This window comes from Terrapene carolina, unplaced genomic scaffold (assembly GCF_002925995.2).
Source record: "Terrapene carolina triunguis isolate 2854851 unplaced genomic scaffold, T_m_triunguis-2.0 Scaffold232, whole genome shotgun sequence".
In the NCBI taxonomy this organism is placed as follows: Eukaryota; Metazoa; Chordata; order Testudines; family Emydidae; genus Terrapene; species Terrapene triunguis.
Genome location: NW_020664583.1, coordinates 4,284,834 through 4,306,970, shown reverse-complemented (window position 1 = coordinate 4,306,970; position 22,137 = coordinate 4,284,834). Strand labels below are relative to the sequence as shown.

The 22,137-nt window shown below is 40.1% G+C and overlaps 1 protein-coding gene across 6 annotated transcripts in view; it reads left to right on the top strand.

Moving 5' to 3' along the window:
• The window catches only part of ATP2B2 (ATPase plasma membrane Ca2+ transporting 2), a 347,317-nt gene that overhangs the window by 178,820 nt on the left and 146,360 nt on the right, over positions 1–22,137 (top strand). For 2 of the 6 annotated variants that reach the window (XM_024193611.2, XM_029912580.1), the window contains exons 5-7: positions 11,300–11,425; positions 13,564–13,596; positions 15,812–15,871. In XM_024193611.2, coding sequence (XP_024049379.2) covers positions 11,300–11,425; positions 13,564–13,596; positions 15,812–15,871 — 219 coding nt within the window. Of the gene's footprint in view, positions 1–11,299; positions 11,426–13,563; positions 13,597–15,775; positions 15,872–22,137 lie in introns of all 6 variants that reach the window. The other 4 variants (XM_024193613.2, XM_024193612.2, XM_026656699.1 and 1 more) reach the window with 3 other exon arrangements.

Genomic DNA, 22,137 nt, shown 5'->3' with positions numbered 1-22,137 from the left:
CCGGAGGGCTAAGTCAGCGAAGACCCACCACAAAAACAGCTAGAGAGAGAGAGTGCAGGCACATACACTTGGCTAGGAGGCGCTCGCAAGAGGTGAGTGCAACCCTGTTACAGTGACCCATTAGGGAAAGGCATCACTAGCCAGCAGGGAAAGAGAAGAGCAATTGTAATCAAGAATGGGATGGGAGAGAGGGGGGAGCCACCAGAGGCTGGTGAAGGGGTAACACTAATCAGTTAAGAGCATTTCGGTGACTGACATGAAATGAACGGCTTTTGTTCACGCACTGTCTGAAAGTCAATCTCCTTTGACAGTGTGATTAAGAACATTCAAGCAGTGATTCTATTTTAGTTGAAGGGACTGGGCTTTGATCAGTAGGTTTTTTGTTATCAACTTGAATGTTCTTTATTGTGTTTGCTCTTGTGAGCTTTTTTGGTCAGATGTAGTCTCACCTTTTTTCTGTCTTCTGTTTACCTCATTTCAAGAGATAATTTTAGCTTCTAACTATTTTAACTATATTTATTTTTGTGACACCGTCCAGCTGTTTAAATGACCATATACAGCATTTCCTGGAAATATAGCTTCATTGCATTGGTTTGCTCATCTATTTGATGAACATTTTGGTTTCTGTATACTGTCAAGCATCTTCTATACCATATGTAAATTTACTTTCTTTTTACTGGTTTTCAGAATTCTGATCCCTCTGAAAACTCTTGTTTTCATATCCATACATGAGATGGATGTACACCTCTACCCCGATATAACGCTGTCCTCGGGAGCCAAAAAATCTTACCGCATTATAGGTGAAACCGCGTTATATCGAACTTGCTTTGATCCGCCCCCCCTGGAGCGCTGCTTTACCGCGTTATAACCGAATTCATGTTATATCGGGTCATGTTATATCGGGGTAGAGGTGTATATGGAAAATGGAAGAAAGCTGCACTACTGCTGTTCTTTTCTGCTTCACTTAGCTGTTGATAGCTAGTGCCCATTTTTGAAGCTACTCTCTTGAACTTTGCATCAGAATGACATTGAAAAATAGTGTCTGCACATTATATTGGAAATGGTAGTTGCCATAGATTTACGATACACTGTGTGTAATTGGCGGCAGGGGGAGGAACCAATATAAATTTGTGCAGAAAACTTCCACTGTGAGGGTAATACCTGTGCTAACTGGTAGGTTAAGTTAAATGCAATAGTATTGATAGATGTGGTAGTTGGAATGTTTTTTAAGAACTTTCATACTTTCAGTACAGTACAATGCCTTCTTATTTGCTGTATTTTTTGACCACACAACATTTGTCTGCTGACAGATCCCAGTTCCTGAGGTAGTTCACCTCACGGAGGAACCCATGCCCACCTTAAAAGCAATTTCTTTTGAAATACTAGTGTGGAGAACGGGAAATTTTTGATTTATTATGAAACAATGTGTGACTCAGTTTCCCCCTTGCATTCTATTGTTTCCTACCTGGGTGAAGGGGATTAACCTCTTTGTCTTCCAGTGGGGAGATATGACAGATGTGTGACCTTGGAAGCATGGAAAATGTCAGACAATTGCATCAAAATATACAAGATGCTATAAGCACATAGAATATTCATGGACTTTTGCATCAATAAGTGTAATATGCATCTTTGTGTTCCTGGCTTGCTGGGTGGGTTTTGTGTGAAATCTAGAATGACTCAGGGGTGAGTAATGCAAAGTCCCAGTACCGGCGGTGCAGATACCCAACTTTTGAAGCTTTCCCCTAAGGAAAGGGGCATTGCTTAGTATTATTTGTTTCAGAACTGGGCAAAAAAGGATGAGCTTGAACTGAGTCAGGGTCCCTCACATGATCCCCAAATGAATATGAGTGTTTAACCAAGAGGGAAAATCTCTGCTGGAAGGGTTGGAAGGACTTTGAAAACCTACCACAGGCTCCATGTGGAAGATGGGTGACACCTAGCAAGCTTAGCATGCATATAGACTGTTTATTGTTTTATAATATATTTTCTCTATAGTGCTTTTGTCCTGAATAAATGTACTGTGCTTTGTGAAAGCTGGATGATCACTGGCAAATGCTGTCAGAGGCCCCTGAGAGAACAGATCTGTAGGTGCTGGACTAAAGTCAGACCTGCTGGGATAAGCACAAGACTGCAACCCTAAAGTTCTGGTCCAGAGGGAGAGGGAGGTGGGTTCCAGCCCATGGACAATTAGAGGCTTGAGACTTAAAAGGACACCCTTGGAGAAGATGAGGGAGGGAACAGAGGTGCAGTTAACTTTGCTTGGATGCACTTCTTTGCATGCCATATGACAAAACAAGATGTATACGTGTGTCTAAAAAGGCTGGTGGAAAATATCACATTCAGTCTACCATATATACCAACATGATATCCAGGAAAGGGCATAGTGATCCTGCTTTATTTCTGAGCTACTCCTGCATAGCTTGTAGATAGTTTGAGCCTTTCTTCATCACCCCAAAGTGGGTCAGGTCTGCCCAGGTAATCTCACTTTTCCTTTATACCTGTACAAGAGTGTTTTCTTGGTGCAACTTTTACAGGTATAAGGAAAAAACTATGCACTGGGCTCTGCAAAGTAAGCTGAGGACAATGCTGGCAAAAACAGCAATTTTTTTCTTGGCTCATTTAGCATTCAGCTAGATTCTGAGCCCAGCAGTAGTGATAAAGACACCGCTTACTGAAGCCAATTTTGAATGCTTCACTTGTAAGAAATGTTAATCTGGGTTGAGTCAGAGGTTATCCATCTGTTCATATTTTTATGTCCATTTCATTTTCACCCATCATCTCAAAGGATGAGGCTCAACAGCTCAGTTGTCAGTGATTTGATATTTCTCGCTCTATCCCTCTGACACACCTCTAGATTGATGATTTTCCCTCCCAAATTCTGTCGGCTTCAGTGTCATTAGTTCACCCTTACTTTAAACATTCAGCTAATTTTGTGCAACTACCCATTTTCACTGGAGAAAACTGGAGCTGGATTCCTCCTTTCCCCCTAACTGAGTGGGAGAGAAGAGATCACCTTACCTGGGACCCTATCCTTTTCATGGGGTGAAGCTAAACCAGTGCACAGAGACACTGAATGAGAGGAAGTCTGCTTATCTCGTTAAATTTTACCCCTTGAGCTGGGAGACAGGGCAGCCCCCTCCCCACAACTCCTCTGTTGTGAACATAATACTGTAACTATAGGACCCCAGGCCTGTAGTGGGATTGGAAAGAAAATAGACCTCATCACTAGGGGTTCCATTCTGTGGGAGCCCCATCCCCAGAGTCATAGGGAAGAATATACAATGTTGCCTGGAAGCCTCATCCACTGGGAGGGGATAATTCTCTGGGGAAAGGGGACAGGAGGAAGACTACAAGACAGGGACACCACATTCCTGGGCAAAAGCAGAAGGGAGACCCCTCTGCCTCCCGGCACCTGGGTTTCAGAAGCAGAGAGAGATCCACCAGATCTTCTTTCCAGCAGAGGCCCAGGCTCTCTTCCTCCATGCCTGTCTCACCTGGTATTCTACTCATGACCCGGATCACTCCATGAACACTACCTAGCACACTGCAAGCACCACTGGGATACAAATAAATACAGTATTATATTCTTCTGGGAAAGAACTGGGTTCAGAATTGTGTTCGTTGTAGAAGTGAGAAGGGAAAAAGAGAAAATGGAAAACTGGATTGAGAGCACGTTTTCCAAGAGGGAAAAGGCCACTGAACTTTGCTCCCTCTCCTGTTGTCTCAGGTGGAGGAGGGAGGAGAGCTCACTAGTTTCCTTAAAGGGGAGGATCAGAAGTCTGAATTTGATGTGGAAGTTGAGAGGAATCCAATGGAGAGATCTGAAATAGGGAAGTGCCACAGTCCCAGTGGTGGGCCAGGAAGAGGATTGTAGTTGCATAGCTTTGAGTGGGCTGAGGGAAGCAATATTTGTTTAGAGGATGTTGGCAAATAATCAAGATAGGGACAAGACTTTAGCCATAGAGGCAAAGCGGAAAGGTCAGATTTGAGATGTGGAAAAACTGAGCCCCTGAGATTTGGAGGCAGCTTGACTATTTGGGAAGAAGAAGACAGGAGTGAAATTGTACTGAGAGTCCAAGACTGGATGAGAAGAAGCAGGATGATGGTGTCTACAGCAGTGGAGAAGGTTGAGAGGCAAAATGCAGAGGCGCTCTATATTTGTGAAGTTGAGATGGGACAGCGATGGCACAGCCAGGCAAAAGATCAGAGAGGCAAGATAGGACAATCACAGAGAAGGTCATGATAGAGAAACAGATCTGAGAGTCGTTGGCAGAGACATGTAACTTTGTGAGAGCAGATGAAGTTACTCAGGAATAATGCACAGAGAGATTGTGTAGAGAGCAGGAGGACCTTAGACAGAGCCTGAGGGATGCTAACAAAAAGACGGGAGGAGAGACAACTACCAAAGGAGATGCTGGAGGTTTAAGGGGGAAATCAGGATTGTATGGGAGTCCAGGGGACGAAGAGAATGAATGACAGAAAATGTGCTCTCAATCCAGTTTTCTATCTTCCCCTTTCTCTTCTAACCTCCATAGTGAATATAGTTCTGAACCAACTTCACTGTGAGTGCTCTGTTGTTCTGCAGCTTTCAACAACTATTTTCAAAAATACTTGTGGGTAACTTGGCTTGGTTCTCCAGTTCAGACAGGGTCTCATTAAAGGTAGTCAAGATTCAACACATTTGACCACTGGTGTTATTGACCAAGTACCAATGAGTGCCTTGTTGTTCCAGCTCCAAACATACCAAAGGATGGATTTCAGAGACTAGAATACCAATTAGAATGTGGCTGAGAGCAACCTAAAAGAGAGCAAAATATCCTGGAGGGAATCAAATTGTATTGAAGACAAACAGCATTTCCAAATATGAACAATCTTCAGAGCACTAAGAAATTCTTTTTTTAACATGTCTGTCTATCAATGCATTTTAATTGGTATTGTGTCTGCTGGAACAGTCTTAGGGCTCTGATGAGATATTTATGCTCAAATCAGCCTCAGCAAGCTGTTGACAGAACTTCCCACTATGTTGTGTTTGCCAAACCAATCAAAGGGACATTGGTGGCACAAATTAATTGCAGTGATTGCAAAACAACACATTATGGTATGTAGACAATATAGCATCTCTAGTTATCACAGCACTGTCACCTAATAACTTGTGACACCACTGGTATCAACTTCTAAAATCTCGGCCTACTTTTGTCCCAAATATCCACTCTACAATGTTTTTTTCTACTTTCCGAGTTCTATTCATTATCTAGTGCCTAAGGATCTATGTGCTGTGTCACTCCACTGGCATTCTTTTATGTTTCTATTTTCATTTTAGCAACGTGGGAGAGAAAGATGTAGCTGCTGGTGGTGGGTGTCTTTGAGGATTGTAAATTGGTGGGAGAAAACAAAGGAGTGGAAAACAAGTTTGGGCCTACTGGGGTTTAAATAGAGACTATGTAAGAAGATGCTTAGCAGCTTGTTTGTAATAATAATAATAATAATAAAAAAAAAAAACTAATGAAGGGAGGAGGGTGAAGTGCCAGGTTGTAAATGGGAATATTATCTTAACCTATAAAAGCATTGCTATCAGTTGCAGGTTTGCTACTTTGAACAAGTCTAGGAGTGTTACTTCGTGTTCTGCAGAAAATAGCTTCTTTATTCCTGGCCATGAATCTGGATGAAGAGAGAAATGATGAATCTGTTTGTCACTATTTTATCTGATGGACAGAATTATGTTCTCAAGAAAATGTGTTGCAACATATTTATTTTGTAATGACCTGGGTTGACGTATCAGATGTTTTCTCAATTTTCAAAAGAATTAATCAAAATGAACCGTGACTCAGGGCTCAGTTCAAAAATTTGGTGAAAAACAGAGGAAGAATATTTCCATGGCTGTTTGAGCTTGGCAGCTGTGAAAACCAAGCAGGATTCCCTGTGGCAAAATTAAAAATATTCCCCCTCTCATGCATGGAATCTGGGACTCTGCCCAGCTCGATTGGTTCATATTGCAATTGGTCAGCAGCCACCTCTGTGGGGGGCTCCATGGAGCCTACTCAGGAGCTTTCCTAGTGGTATTCTACTGTGGTTGTAGGCACTTCTCTGCTTAATAGAAAATCTTGCACTGGGGAGTTCTCAGAACTATAGATCAGGCATCAATGGAAGTTCTTTTCATTTTAGAAATGAAGCAATGTTAATGATGTGGCATTGGGGACTGTGCCTTTAAGGACTGGGCTTTCCAGACAGAGTCTGGAAGGAGCACTGTGAATGAAGCTCTTGTTATACACAGCCAGTTGAAACCAGAACCACAACAAAGGAGACATCTTGCTAACTCCTTAAGCACTGAGCACCACATGGTATCCAGAGTGAAAAGGAACTAAGCAGATACCCTGAGTGGAAGAATGGAGCAGTAAATAGCCCCCACTAGTGCTGAAACTCTCTGGAAATGTGGAAGATAATTGTCCGTCCATGCCAGCAGAAAGACAGGAGTCAATGGATGTGGTGTAATTAGGCTTCAACTTTATTCACTTTAAATAACTGGGATTATCTAGCAATTGCATAGTGCAGGTCATCATCATTCCTTAATCATTTCTAAATTATCCCCAACCTGATCCCAGCCATCTCGTTGCTGCGATCCCACCATCTTCCCCTCGTGTGAGGTAAAGAGGGCTATAGAAGGAGAAGAGTTGGCTCCCTTCTGTATCAGACTCAGAGCCCCAAACCCCACTTCCTGAGCTCCTTTAAGGGATGATTTCTTTCAAATCCTTTCCCAATCCATTTTATCCAATCAGTGTATCCCTTCCAAAACTGTTACCCGCATTGGATATCTGCCCTCAAATTTAATTGTTGTGACAACATAACCTAACCTACTACCCCACCGGGTCCCAGACCGGCTGTGGGGAAGGTGAAAAAACTCCACCCAGCCTCCGTAATCTAGTGGTGAGGGAAAATTTCCTTCCCAGCCTCCAATGGAAAGGGCAACTAGTAGGATGCACATAGCAGATCGTGAGGGGACCTAGTTCTTTTTCAGATCCATGAGTGTGTGGGGGGATGGGGTGCTGCCACTGTGATCCAGGTGAAAAAGGGCTTCTCCAGAACTGCACGGGATATAAATACCTACCTCCTTCTGATCGGCAGGAAGGGCAGTGACCTCCTTCTCCTTCACCGACCCCCCCCCCGACTTGGCCCAGCTGCTTCCTGCTCTTCCCTGCTCTGTCCTTGTATATGTTGCCCCCCTCCCATCTACCTGCCTGTACTGGGGGGAGCCCCCTTAAAGAGGCAATACTCCTGTTCTTCCAGCCAGCTGGACAAGGACCCAAAACATCAAGCTGCAGTGGGCACATTGGAGAAGATTTAAACAGTATTTTACTCTGTATCTGCAAGCAATGGATGCCAGCAGAAAGGCAGAGTCAGAAGGTAACCTTGTTACTGACAATAGCTGGTTTGGAAGAACTTGTGTTTAACAGTTTTCAGTTCATTCAGGCAGAGGAGGCTAACTGTGAAACTGAATTATAGAAATGTGAGGTGTACTGCACTGTATGCAAAAAAGAAAAATCTAAGAAATGATTTTAATGAGAAAATACACAAAGAAGGTGAAACCATAGAAGAGCTTATGACTGATCTAAATCTGAAGAGCTCATCTTTGCAATTGTGTGAGGCTGAGTTCCTGATAAGAGACCAGATCACAATTGGGATCTGGAACAAAAAACTCAGAGAGACTACTGTAAGACCAAGAATTAACCCGTCACAAAGCAATTAGAATTTTACAAGCAAAGGAAATCACCCAGTCCAGAATGAAACTTATAGAGGGTGGACAGTTCTTTGATGCTCTAGACATGATAGAGAATCCAGAATGCTACCAGAAAAGAGACTTGAGACAGAAAGGTGTGCATAACTCAGTCGGAGTTCAGCAAAAGCAGCATATGAAGCCGCGCAAGCCAAGTGGATGCCCAACATGTGAAAAAGATGCAAGAGTTGCAATGGATTATGTCACTTTGCAAGTTTGCAAACACCAAGAGGGCATGCACAGTGTGGACAAGGACAATGACATCACCACTATCTCAGATAAATTCTTCACAGGAGCAATGGACAATGTTGCAACGGGAGATGGTTGGACTATCAACCAGAAACCAAAGGGGACATTTATTAATTTCAGGTTCGTCTGCTGAACAAGTTTGGGCAGCATCCCAGCCTTCCTCTGGCTGGACAGCCAAAACTTTAATCTGCTGTGGCACAGTGGCAGTTCCCTGATGCATGTCTACTAGGCAGTTTTCACCCACTTGTGCCCCAGCTCCTGGCAAGTCTAATACCTCAGATCCTTGAGATCTTTCCTCTAAGGTTATCTCAAAGTGGCAGCTCCCTCTCCCTCCCCAACTCCCTGGTTCGGGTTTGCTAACTTCACATCCATGGTGAGCACATGCAAACACTTTGGAGGACAGGATTAGAATTCAAAACAACCTTGACAAATTAGAGAATTGGTCCAATTTCTGTAAGATAAAATTCAATAAAGATAAGTGCAAAGTGCTTCACTTATGGATGAAAAATCAAACCAGAGCTACAAAATGGGGGAAAACAGGTTGGGTGGTATTACTTCTGAAAAGGGTCTGGAGGTTATCGTGAATCACAAATTGAATGTGAATCAACAATGTGATTCAGTTGCAAAAAAGGCTAATATCATTCTGGGGTGTATTAAGAGGAGTAAGACATAGGAGGTAATTGTCCCACTCTACTCATTACTGGAGTACTGTGTCCATTCTTGGCACTACACTTTAGGAAAGCTGTGGACAAATTGGTGAGTGTCCAGAGGAGAACAAAAATGATAAAAAGTTTAGAAAACCTGACCTATGAGAGAAAGTTAATAAACCTGGGTATATTTAGTCCTGAGAAAGAAGACTGAGGGGAGGGGGACCTGGTAACAAATGTACAGTATGTTAAGGGAAGTTATAAAGAGTGATCAATTGTTCTCCATGATCACTGAAGGTAGGACGAGACATAACAAAGCGAGAGATTTAGGTTAGATATTAGGCAAGATATTCTAACTATAAGGGTAGTTTAGTGGGTGAGGTAATACATATGTGAATGAGGTAATATCCTTATTACTTCACCCACATTTTCTCTCTAATATCCTGGGACCAACACAGCTATAGCACTACATACTAAACTAACAATGATATACAAAACATTTAGGGTAGTGACCCTCCAACTTTTTTCGCATCTGTTTTCTAAATATTTCAGCATTCATAAAGGAAAAGCTAAAAAAGTACAGGCAACAACCTACTCTTTAGCTTTCACTATTTAGGTTATGAACAGATAGTGGGTAAATCAGTATCAGCTTTGTCTGGTCTTTAAACCCTTTGTCCAGTCATTATCTGACTATTAAAGACTTTAGATTAGGGCTTCATCACTAAATTAAGTGACCACATTGTCAACGTTTTGGCACTATCCTTTGCACATTTGCTCTTATCTTTTGTTGACCGACCATTTTTTAATATTCTTTTTATTAAATTGCCTTAAAAGTACAATATCGCACAAGCTTGTTCTTTTCTTAAAAAACCTTTATGGAGTGTTCAGTATAAAACTGTCTAGCATAAACTTTGTTTCAAATTCTCTATTTTTAAAATACTGACCCTTCCTCCCCCTCCCCCCATTAGGGAAGTGGGCTACTTGTAACTCTTTCCAGAAAGTTCTACCCTATTTATGCATTTTCTTCTTTCTCAAAATGACTAGCATCCCCCTTCCTCTGCTGTATATCTAGAAATGTTCCTAAGAAGCTTACAGTTTTAGTTGCATGTAATACTGAGTTAATTTCTAGTAAAGATTCTCAGACTATGGTCTCTGGTGCCCAGTCCTCTGGTTTGTCAGAGGGTGCTCTCTCTTTGATTTCCAGTAAATTGAATTAAAATGAAGCAAAAAATGCATTAAATATATTCCCAATATTACTTTTCCACGTAAGCAATTCTTGTAGTTGCCACTATAGGAATATTACATAATCAAAAATGGACAGGAAAGTGGTCTGTGTAATTGCACACAGGTAGGGATGGAAGTTCCTGAGACAGCTTCTCAAGATGTGGCTTACCTTGTGAAAAAGTTAGAACCTTTGATTTAGGGCTTGTCTGCATGGTGCTTTGGCTAACTGGCCCTTGTGGGCCCTGCTGGCATGCATTAAAAAAATCCCTAGCGTGCATTAAAGAAGTCCTGTTAGAAATGAGACTACAATGCTACACACTAGGGAATTTTTAGTGCATGCCTGCACATCCACGTGGGCCAGCTTAATGTACACCCTGCTGGTGCAGACTAACGAACCATGAAGACAGGCATGATAGATTTGTGAGATGTAGATCCCTCATTTGATACATCTACGTGGGCCAAACAGGCCATCTCTAGACAATAAAACACAGAAGATTTTTTAGCATTGTCAGTTAAATGATAACTAAATAGATTATCCCTTTCAGGAAAAACTCCCTTGTTATCAGTTTAATTTGTTCTACCCATAGCAAAAAAATCCTTTTCAAACTGAATCATCTTCATATGGGTGCAGACTTCTCCTTGTCCTCTGAAAAACATTATCCTTCAGTTAGTAATCCCATGAAAATATGTCTGAGTCTTGACTTCTTTAGTGTTGGGAACATGGGATTATCTCAATAAGTAGTTCATTTTCTTATATTCCCATGAATCATAATTTGTTAAACACAATTAGCTGTGCAACACTTCAACTTTTTTTCACTATATTTAAAGGTGTGTGATCAACTTCAAAATCATACTTATCTGAAAATATTTTATTACAAGTAACAACTGAGATTACCGTAACTGAAAGATGAAAAGTTTTCCTTACTTTTAAATTTTGCTTCTGAATTTGACGGTTTGTGTATAATAACTTTTGCTGCTTTTCCTATGTGCTCCATTTTCCCCTTTATTTTGTGTATGTGTTTCACACAAAACAGGAGAAAAACATTTGCAAATGTATGTTAAAAACAGCAAAATGTATGTTAAAATTACAATAATTGGCTTGGATGCAAATGTAACACCTGAAGTTACTTTTACCTTTAAAAATTGCATCAATTTCAAGTTTTAAAATAAACTTCATCTATTTAATTGATAGACAGGCACCCTGAGATTTGTAATAAAGAACCTTTTATTGTTTATGCAGTGGTTGGGCTTCTTTCACTGGCATGTGCCATGACTGGAGTCACTCTGGATTTAAACTAGTGTAACTGAGGTCAAAATCTGGCCCACTGTCTACCCTGGTAGTAGTCTTTAAAAAATACATTCAGGAAGTATTAGCAACATTTTTAATTTCTCTTTTATCCTGTCATTTCAGGTACCCATGTCATGGAGGGCTCTGGGCGAATGCTCGTAACCGCTGTGGGAGTGAATTCTCAGACAGGCATCATCTTTACTCTATTAGGGGCTGGTGGAGAAGAGGAGGAAAAGAAAGATAAGAAAGGTAACCCCCTCATAGCACATCTCGGTGCTCTCAAATTATTCTTGTAGGCCCTTTATTCGTAAAGCACTAAAAGTATCTAAAATACTGTCTTCATGTATATTTTTTGTCATTACATATATGAGGGAATACAGCAAGAGCTATATATTACTAATATGTAAGTCATGATTAAAAGTTTTTTTCATTTTAAGTTGCAGACTGTAGTGTGTGATCAAATGAATGGGAAAATAAGGGTAGATATTCCAATCACAACATTTTACTTTTGCATATAAATCTATACTCACCTAAATTTTGCCCATTTACATCTACATTAATCCTTGCATGGTGACAGGTTTCAGAGTGGTAGCCGTGTTAGTCTGTATCAGCAAAAAGAACGAGGAGTACTTGTGGCACCTTAGAGACTAACAAATTTATTTGGGCACAAACTTTCGTGGGCTAAAACCCACTTCATCGGATGCTGAAGTGGGTTTTAGCCCACGAAAGCTTGTGCCCAAATAAATTTGTTAGTCTCTAAGGTGCCACAAGTACTACTTGTGCTATCTGCATTGATATTAGTCTTCATAAGTCAGACATAGAAACAGCACCCTTATTTAAATTTGAAAAATGAAATGAGGAAAAATTGTGCCTTTTTGGTGATGTAAATGGTGAGTGCCTGTCTTTGTAGTTCTTGTTATAGACTAACTTAAGTACACTTTATTCATAGACACCTTTTTACTTTCTAAGATTGACAGGTCAGGTTTGGAATATTGGAAGAAAACTAGTCTAAGTGGCAGCAAGTGTTGAATGAGGGTTACGATTTAACTTCAAGTGCCAGGCAGTCAAATCAAGAAGTCTCTTTAGATCTTGACCTTATTGTAGGATAAAGTCAGAAGAACTTACTAAGCTTATGGGCTCCACAGTAAGCAGAAAATTGGTTTAATGTCTTTTTTGTCCAGGTTTACATACACACAGTCATCCGTGTAAACTGTTCAAGTCTGGTTGCTGCATTTCTGGCCTGAGTGTAAAAGGGATTTTTTTTAAATTATCCTCCTCAAGCATTCAGTTGTGTTTAAGGGTTAAGAAACATGAACTGTGAGATTTTCTAAAAATTCATACCTTGTCAGTAATAAAAAAGCAATTATAACTTCACCTAATGGTTTTAGTTGAACTACATGTTCCTTTGGGTTATCATTTATCTTTCTCCTGCATTGCATATTTTTATATTTGAAGCTGCAGACACAAAGAGTAGACTTAGATGGTTTTTGGGGCCTGAAATTCCCCATTTACTAATTTCTGCCCTCTACTATTTTTATGAAGAGTAGCAGAATGGACTGTTGGGAAGGCTTAAGTGATTGCGTTCAACTCCACATTTCTACAAGAAAACCTATTCTTTGTACCACATAACCTCCAAAGAGAGGTACACAACAACCACTACTTATAATAAAGGCTAAGAGCATTAAAGAGAAAACATTTGCAGTTTCCCAAGGTAGACTATTTTATGCCATTATGTTTTTTACCACCTTTTTAGGGCCCAATCCTGCGCTCATTATAAACAGGGGGAGCAAAATCAGGCCTTTTAGCAGTAACAACAGTTTCTGTTTTGACAGTCTGTATTGGCAGGGTGAGTGGGATGTTAAAACTTCAATATTTGTTTAGAGCTCACATAACTTGTCTGCAATGAGTGTCTGCTTTGGACCAGGGAGAACCCCCTCTGAATATCTTCTTACTTGGTGTCTGTATATTGGTGTATATCCCAAGCTTTATTGATTGTAATCTTTAAAGAAAAAGAAGCAAAGCTGCCATTGCAGATTAATAGAACAAGAGGTGATTCTAAAGAAACACTGAGGGGTAGGGCTTTTCAGATCAATACACAAGAATTTCATATAACACACATGAACTCTAATTGGAACCACACAACTACAACACCAACCAAATGCTTTCACAATTCAGGCTCTTCTCCTGCAAGCACCATTGTGTGGGTGCAGGAGTCTGCCTGCATGGAGCTACGTGTATGGATCAGGGCATTATTCCCCAAAAATATATGTTCCCTTTATATAAACCTTCAGTCTTCTGAAATCCTACCAATTGTGTGTTTACATGTCAGTTTTCTCTAGATGTGGGCTTTTATTCTTCATTAACGTGTTGTAAAAATCATCATGCAGGTATGAAAAAGGAGGATGGACATCAGCTTCCAGGTAGAGTAAGAAATCTACCAGATCAGTTAGAAGGATGAGGCTTTTAGCTGCTGTCATCTGACAGATTGTGGTGCAAATCAGGGCTGAAAAAATCAGGGTTGGAAAAATTATCCTTGAATATTCTGTTCAAATTCAAAAGTTGATTTCAATTGACTTCATTTGAGACCCTTCCATGCTTATTTTCAGCAAACATTTGAGTGCTCAAGCATTACCGGTGCTGCAAATCATAATTTTAGGCTTGGATGCTTAATTATTCCTGAAAAGTAAATTATTGTATATTGAATTTTTAAATGTGCAGTTTAATTGCTGTGGTGGTTAATGTAAGTATCCAACTTCAGAGAAAATAAATATAAGTAATCAATTATGAATTATGAGTATTGTAATCAAATATGCAATTTGAAATTTGCATGTATGTACTACATGGTGAATTTCAAATTCTGTATTTTATTGTGTTCATTTTGCACTAGCTCCATCCGCAACACCGCAATTCAAATTAAGTTGAATAACTAACCTGCATGAAATTATCAATTGTGGGCCAAGCATCAGTCACTAAAGAATTTCATTTGTTTCAAAAAGGAGTAAATGTGAAAGTTGTTTTCTGTTGTGAACAATTAGCCAACAGAAAGCAAAGCAAAATTCATTGAATTATTCATTATGAATTGTTCTCTCAACTCTAGTGCAAATGAGCATTAACAATAATAAACAAAACCTTTAGGGAACTTTTCCTCCTCCTGTTATGAAGGAACCTCTTGTCTGACCAGTTCTCCTAAAATAAGATTGCTGAAATCTAAACTTGGATTTTATTTTTTATTATATTCATTTTTATCATAGATTAAATTGAAAAATGCAGGGACCAAATTTGGCAAGTTTCTGTATTTTGTATTTCCCAAAATATCTATATGTACTATTGAAAAATGTAATTGATTTGAAATCAGTGAAGCATATTAAATGGGTTATCGTAGCATATCTTTCAGACCTATGTATAGTGTGCACTAGTTCAGTGGTTCTCAAACTTTTTTTTTCACGGACCACTTGAAAATTGCTGAGGGTCTCAGCGGACCACTTAATGATCTTTCCAAATGTTGTTTGTGCCGTTGGCTAAGTACTGTAAAGCGCTTTGGATAAAAAAACCGTAATAATAATTAATGTTTTTTGTTCTACAAATAAAAGCACACAACTCATATTTTAATATCAGTAGTCTTACCTTTCTAATGTGATGGATGTGCCCTCTCTCCCACACCGTGGCAGCCCCTGAGCTGTGGCTGGGAAGGAAGGGGGTCTCTCCCCCACCGCAGCAGCCCCCGAGTTGGAGCTGGGAAGGAAGGGGGTCTCTCCCCCACCGCAGCAGCCCCTGAGCTGGGACTGGGAAGGAGGGCCGTCTCTCCCCGGCAGCCACAGCCCTGGAGCTGGGAAAAGTCACCTCTTTCTCTGGCTGCTGCAGCCCGGCACATCCCAAATTCCCCCAACCCCCTCTTCTCACCCCACTGCCCCCTCCCATCTACCCCCTATTCCCCCAAGGCCACCACCTCACCTTCCATGTGCTTCTTCTCCAGGGTCCAGGCACCTAATTAGTGGAGCCACACCTGCGCGGCTCCACTAATTAGGTGGGTGGCCCTTAATTTTCTGTGTGCGGCCGCCCAGGCGCGCACCTTAGAGGGAACTATCCGCGGACCACCTGAATGGAGCTCGCGGACCAGTGGTGGTCCATGGACCACAGTTTGAGAACCTCTGTACTAGTTGTCTTAGTAGCAATATATTGTACATTTTGAAAAATACTGACAGGTTTTATAAATGCATTTATTCAAGCCAAATTATATTTTAGTCTATTTAAAGTCAACTTTTTTGCAAATAAAGCAAATAAAATATCTGCATAAAGGAGCAGAGGTATAGTAATACATAGTACTGTGTATAGACAGTTCTCACCAACACTGTTAACTTTGTTAAATGTGTCTTTCATATTTCTTCTTTTTTTAAATATTCCATGTATGAGGTTTTTTTTATTTCTGACTTTGGTAACATCTTTGTAATGACATTCATTTTTAGACATTATGTTGCTTAATTTAAAACAAATCTGTTTTGGAGAAAACAAAGTCACACTAGTCCATAAATGTTATTGTTTGTGTCATGTAAATTTGTTCATATTATTATTTATTATTCTTTTTTATCCATTATTACTCAGTAGATTCTTCCCATCCCTCCTCCCACCCTCCTTCAGCTACAGATGGTGCAGCAGGTGCAAATGCCACTGATAATGCAAATGCCAGCTTAGTCAATGGTACGTCAAGAACACCTAGCTTGTTTTATTTGATGGATTTCTCTCCTGACTATATAAGCTTTCCTCTTCCTCTTATGAACTGCACAGATGTTGTATGTGCATGTGATTACCCTGTGAGAGCTCCTACTCCATATACTGTACAGTAGCTTATAAGAGATGCCACAACAATATTGTGTCTCACAAGCAATTTACATCTTTTCTTTATGCTGAACTAAGAATGGGAGAGGAACAAGTAGGAATTTTGATTTTTTTTACCATTAATTAAAAATGGTGATTAAGTATACTTTTCAAGTATGTCCTGTTTCCAAAGCTTTTATAAGAATTTGCCTTTTCTTAAAATTTTCAATGTCAAACTCCTCTTTATATGCTTTTTAACACAGATTTGAAACTGAGCACTATTATAAATTTATTTTACATTCTACTGTTCCAAGTGGCACTCTCATAAGTATTCATAGTCTCAATGTAGCTTTTGGAAATAGTACTGGGGTCAGGAATCTGGCTCAAATGCAACATGTAGCACTTCGGTGGCATCTTTTAACTAAGCACTTCATAGCATCCTTTTGACAGAGGTTATGACTGAAAAGAGGAACACTCTTATGCCAGTTTGTGCCCTTCAGCATAAATTGTTTAAAGGGCTGCATTTGTGTACTATAAAATACTATTACATCAGTTTTTACTTTAACCTAGTACAGCTTCTTGACCCCATTTCTTAGCATGCTAATACTTTAGTAATACCTGTTCTGGTAGTCTAATTACAGTATTAAATGGATTGGATAGATACTAGTTTAGGCTTTTGGAATAGCTTTTATTTTCGATTATCATTTACATTGTTCAATCTTAATCACTTTTTGTGCAGTAGAATCTGTTACTTTAACTTTGCACTACTTTACAGCACCAATAACATGGTGGAATGTAAATACTATTTCTCATAATTATTCATCATATTTGTGATATAAGTAGATTCTGTGCCTTGCAGAAGTCATTGTAGTGTGCATATTAAGGTAAGCTGGAGATCTGACATAACAATAAACACTACTGTTTCAACAGGATGGTATTTTCTGCAAAGCAATGGCATGGGGAATCCTATTCACATTTTTTAAATAATTGTATTAAAATTAATAAAAATGTAGCAGTCTGCAGACCCTTAACATCATTTCCATTTTGTGTGTGTGTGTGTGTGTGTGTGTGTATATATATATATATATACACACACATTATATATACACATACACACACTCATGTTGGAAAAGTGGAACCCCGAAGCCATGTTTTTCCATTGGTTGACAAATACCTTAGAGACAGAGAACCATTAAGGTAATAACTATTTCATTCTCCCCACTCTGATGTGTTTTATTGCTATAATAAATGCACTTGCTGTACATTTCGTATAAGGCAAACGTGTATACAATAAAGCCTTGATAGATGTTCTCCTTCGGTAGCTGAGGGACCAATACTACATTAAGGGCTCAATTCTTCAAGGTGCTGAGCACTCTGGCGCTGATAAAGTTAAGCAGCTGCTTAAGTGCTTTGCTGGATCAGAGCCAGAGTTTGTACAACATGATGTGTGATTGAGCACTATGTGATTCCACCTTAGTTTCTCTGTACTGAACCCAGGGCCGGCTTCAGGCACCAGCGCAGGAAGCAGGTGCTTGGGGCGGCCAATGGAAAGGGGCGGCATGTCCGGGTCTTCAGCGGCAATTTGGCGGTAGGTCCCTCAGTCCCTCTTGGAGGGAAGGACCGGCCACCGAAGAATGAAGCGGTGCGGTAGAGCTGCCGCCGAAGTGCCGCTGATCGCAGCTTTATCTTTTTTTTCCCCTTTCTTTTTTCTTCACTGCTTGGGGCGGCAAAAAAGCTGGAGCCGGCCTTGACTGAACCCTAGTCATTTTTATTGAGCCGATAAAGGGCTGCTGTGTTTGGCCTTATTCATTTCATCTTGGTAATGTGATGGAGTTTACAGTAATATTAAGTCAATATTTCAAATCAAGTGGTGTACTAAATTCTTTTTCCCGGAAATTGTAGTCACTGTCTATGCTCATATCAGTATTTTGGTTCCCAGAATCTCTCACACCTGTAAATCCAATTTTGTATGATGCTCAAGGTAAAAAGTCAGATTCCATGCATTTGATTGTATTCTGTGAATTGTTTTCCCATCTTCTTTTGTGATGCTCTCAGCTTAATTTCTCATGAACTTTGATCCATATGGATGAGAACCTCCCACCCCCAGTTCAGCATGTGGTCTGAGGAGAAACAAGACTGCAGAAGTTTTGCTGTGTGCCCCAGGTTAGGACTAGGGTGTTTTGGATGAGGCTGGCTGGGGTAATTTCCAAGGTTTTGGCTCCTGTCTGCAGTATGACTATGCCTTTTTCAAGACAGCAGTGATGGTGATTCATTTTTCAAGAGTAGTTACAATGGACCACTTTTTTTTTTTTTTTTGGAAAATTAAGAGAAATTGAAGTTTTAAAGCAAGAAAGTTTAACATTACAAGACCGTAGTTAGGACTGGATAATCAGCATATATATATAAGAGCAGTTTCAAGAAACATGAATATATAGCTAATGTGCTCTCAGTAGTGAATATTAGATTGTTTAACAAATATAGTGTAACACTCTTACAGGAAGTGCTCTTGTACGGTAGCTGTAAATCAACAAATTACAACAAGCAGGCTGTGGCACACCAATAATTATTCGGTTGTCAATGTAAATTCAAAACAAAAATATGCTTTTTCCATGGTTGGATTTGTAGTGACATACTTGAATAATGGTTGCCTAGCATACTTTTTCTAGACGTATAGCAGGTTAAGAAACTGTCTATAAATGCCAATCTTTTTTCTACTTTTCAGTAGTTAGCATCTGAACCTGTTTGCTATTTGTTTTTATGGATGCATGCATTTATTTTTTTTAATACAGAACAGTGTAGATAGACAGATGGACTTTTTATTAAAAGGTTTTAAATATGAAATTTTAGTATCTTGTTTTTGCCAATCTATATTAAAAGAGAGGAAAACACAAACAAGCAAAAAACCCTTAACATGAAAGTTGCACAGAAAGTAATTCATTAGGACAATTTTCATTATATATTTTAAAATGCAATTTGAAATGTCCAAGTATTTGTTATGAAGTCTTGAGGAGCAACAATGACTGCAAACCTTAGGAAACTTGTTTGTCCCAGCTAATTAAAATTAGATCATCAGTCACCAACAGAGCTAAATAAGACTACTAACTTCCCAGTGATCCTACTTGGGATCTTGCTTCAGACCAGTGGGTTGATGGGGAAAGTGGGGGAGCTACTGATAGGGACCTTGTCAAGCCTCCTAAGGCTGTGGAGCAAAAGAGCCCACTAAAGGTCTGTGGGAAGGAGGGGAGACAATCAGTTTTCTAAGGCTCAGAAATGGGGCTGCTGGGCAACAATAGCTCTTAAGGTCTGCAGGAGGAGAGAAATGACCTTGATTCTGCTGTTTCTATGTTTCCATTTTCCACTAATCTAATTCTCCTTTCTCCTGTTGACCCTCCTAACTTTACCTCACACGGCTTGCCTTCTTCCTTCATCCTCTTGTCTCCCACTCTAGAAGCACTCTCCGTGCCCTCCCCATTGCCTGTGCCAACTAAATGTTGATCCATGCCTTCTCCACACATGCTCTCCTCACCCCCAAACACACTACAGACCTCTTGCAGATCTCCTAAGAGCCACGGGAATCTCTGGAAGTCCAGAGGAAGGAGGACCGGAGCAAGCAAAGCAAGGACGAATCTTTTCTCCCTCCTCATTCAAATAGATGAACCCAATTAACTTAATTTTTATTGCTCTCCCTCTCTCTGTTCTCAAGTCATGATCTGGCAAATGCATGTTAAAAGCATTTTCTAACTGAGGGATCCACTTAAAGTTTACATCTCTAGCTGTCAGTTGACACTAGAGCTGGATGGAGAAAATTAATTCCATTTTGCAGAGGATTTTGATATTTTGAAATTTGTTTTCATTCAGATTTGGAATGAAAACCACATGTTTTGAAATTCTCCATGAAAGGGAATGAAACTCCAACTCTGGGGCAGTCAGCCTGGTGGGCTGCCCCAGAGCTGCATATCCTGCAAGTTCTGGAACCTAGGCTGCAGGGGACCTTCAAGCTTGGGAGCTGGGATTCAGGCAGGCGAGAATGCAGGCAGGCTGCCATGAAGCTGGACCGGCAAGCTGTCAGGAAACCAGTGCGACAATTTGGGGTGTAATTCAGACCAGTGAGAGGTTGTGTCACTGATTGTCCTGTAACCCTGAGTTCCTTAGAATGCTCTGCTGCTCTAGCTCCCTGTCCGTATGCTCCCAGCCAACATACAGTCATGCACTGAGTATCTGTGTGTTCAGCAGCATAGCATTTACAGATGTGTGATCGTCTTGTGTAGTTGAAGCTAAATTGCTCAGAACCCCAATTATCTTTGGAAGTATATTATCCTATTGGGAAGTATATGACTGTAAATGAAAGTTACTCCACAGCTCAGTATTCAGAATAAAGTTAGAATATATAGTAAGCCAGCTGCAGCACCCAGAATAAGTGAACACGGTTCCAGTTTTCCCAATTGCAGTTAACTTGTCCGTTCTTTCTAACATTTATTAAAATTCAGTTGCTAGAATCAGTCTAGCACTTCTATGACAATACAGGGTTGTTACTGAATTTCTTGTGTTGAAACTGTGGGATGCATTTTCCCTTGATGAACATGCATAGTTTTCTTTAGCATTGATCAGAATTACACGTGGCCAGCAGAAGGAGTAAACACAGCTATCTGTCATTTTCCAACATAACACAATGAGTTTTGTACTTGGACAGTTGTTTGAAGGAGGCATGTCGTCAGGTAAAACATTGTTTAACCTACTGTTAACTATGACAGTCCCAGGACATTTGTATGTGTTTACCACTGGGATTCCTATTAAATAAGTTGTAATTCCTTAATATGTTGGATTTACAGAGTTGTAGGGAAGTTGAATTAGACAGTGATGGCAGAAAAGAATTCTGAAAAGGTTGCTATTCATTATAGTGATACTGGAGATGCTCCGTTGCTATTAGTCTCAATTTTGCTAACGCACTGCATTGGAGACTATGCAACAGGAAAGAGCTACTAGTAATTCTGTTTAAGCACTTTTCCCATCATAATTTTGACTACATATTGACTTGCTGTATGTCTCTGATCTTGTTTACCTGTAGCATTAGATTGGCTTGTGGACGAGGAAATAATTCATTTCCAGTGCAAAATGATAGTTTGAAAAATCATTATGCTGTACAATACATTTCCTGGGACTATTCCGACAGAGGAGAATGTAATTAGAATAGATTCTGCTAAAAAGTTTTAAAACAGCAATTGCCACCTAGTATTCAGTTTCCAGGTCACTCTTATGGATTCCTGTAATTATTTGTGATGATGTATATACCCTAATGCCAGCAATACTATTAAGTTATCTTGCCGCACTGCCTAAATTAGATTTGAATGAAGTAACCGTTTTTAAAGGGAACGAGAAGCTTGACTGTGACCATGCCCTGATCGTGTTGCAAAGGACAAAAATCTTAATAAAGGTGAAGGCAACACAATATAATGGACATCAAAAATCATACAACAAAACACAGAAAGCCAGTGGTACTGACCCCTGCAGCCCACCCACATGTTCACAAAGCAAGCAATTAATGGGGCTGTCACAAGCCTCTAATGTGCATAACGCATCATGTGGGCAATGCTGCTTCTCTCCAAACTTTTCAACCTGGTATTCCAGATTGGAAAAGGGACAGGAATTGTAATTAACTGAACTAACTTCCACTGCCCTCAGAGCCCCTACCACTGTTCCCTTCCCCCTTGTTTCCAGGAAGATATTTGTGCAAAAATAGATCCAATAAAAAAAGCCATGACCGTTTTTTTAATACTCTATTCCTTATCCCCCCTACAGTTCTAAAGAATTCACATAGATGGGCCTGTCGTTCAGATCATAGCACAAAATGAAAGAGGATGTCCCTCTCAATTCCAAGGGCTATATATCCCAAATCCTTGCATCCTGCTAATTTGTAGTACAGTGCAGGGCTCACCTCTGGATTCCAGAGGCTTTTTGGAACAGCAAAAACCCAAAAGCCTTTACCCAAACTATTCTCCTATTGTACCCTCTTTATATTAATCTTTCATATGTTTCTTTGGTGTAAATTCAATTGTGATCTAACTTATTGATAGGTTTCAGAGTAGCAGCCGTGTTAGTTTGTATCCACAAAAAGAACAGGAGTACTTGTGGCACCTTAGAGACTAACAAAT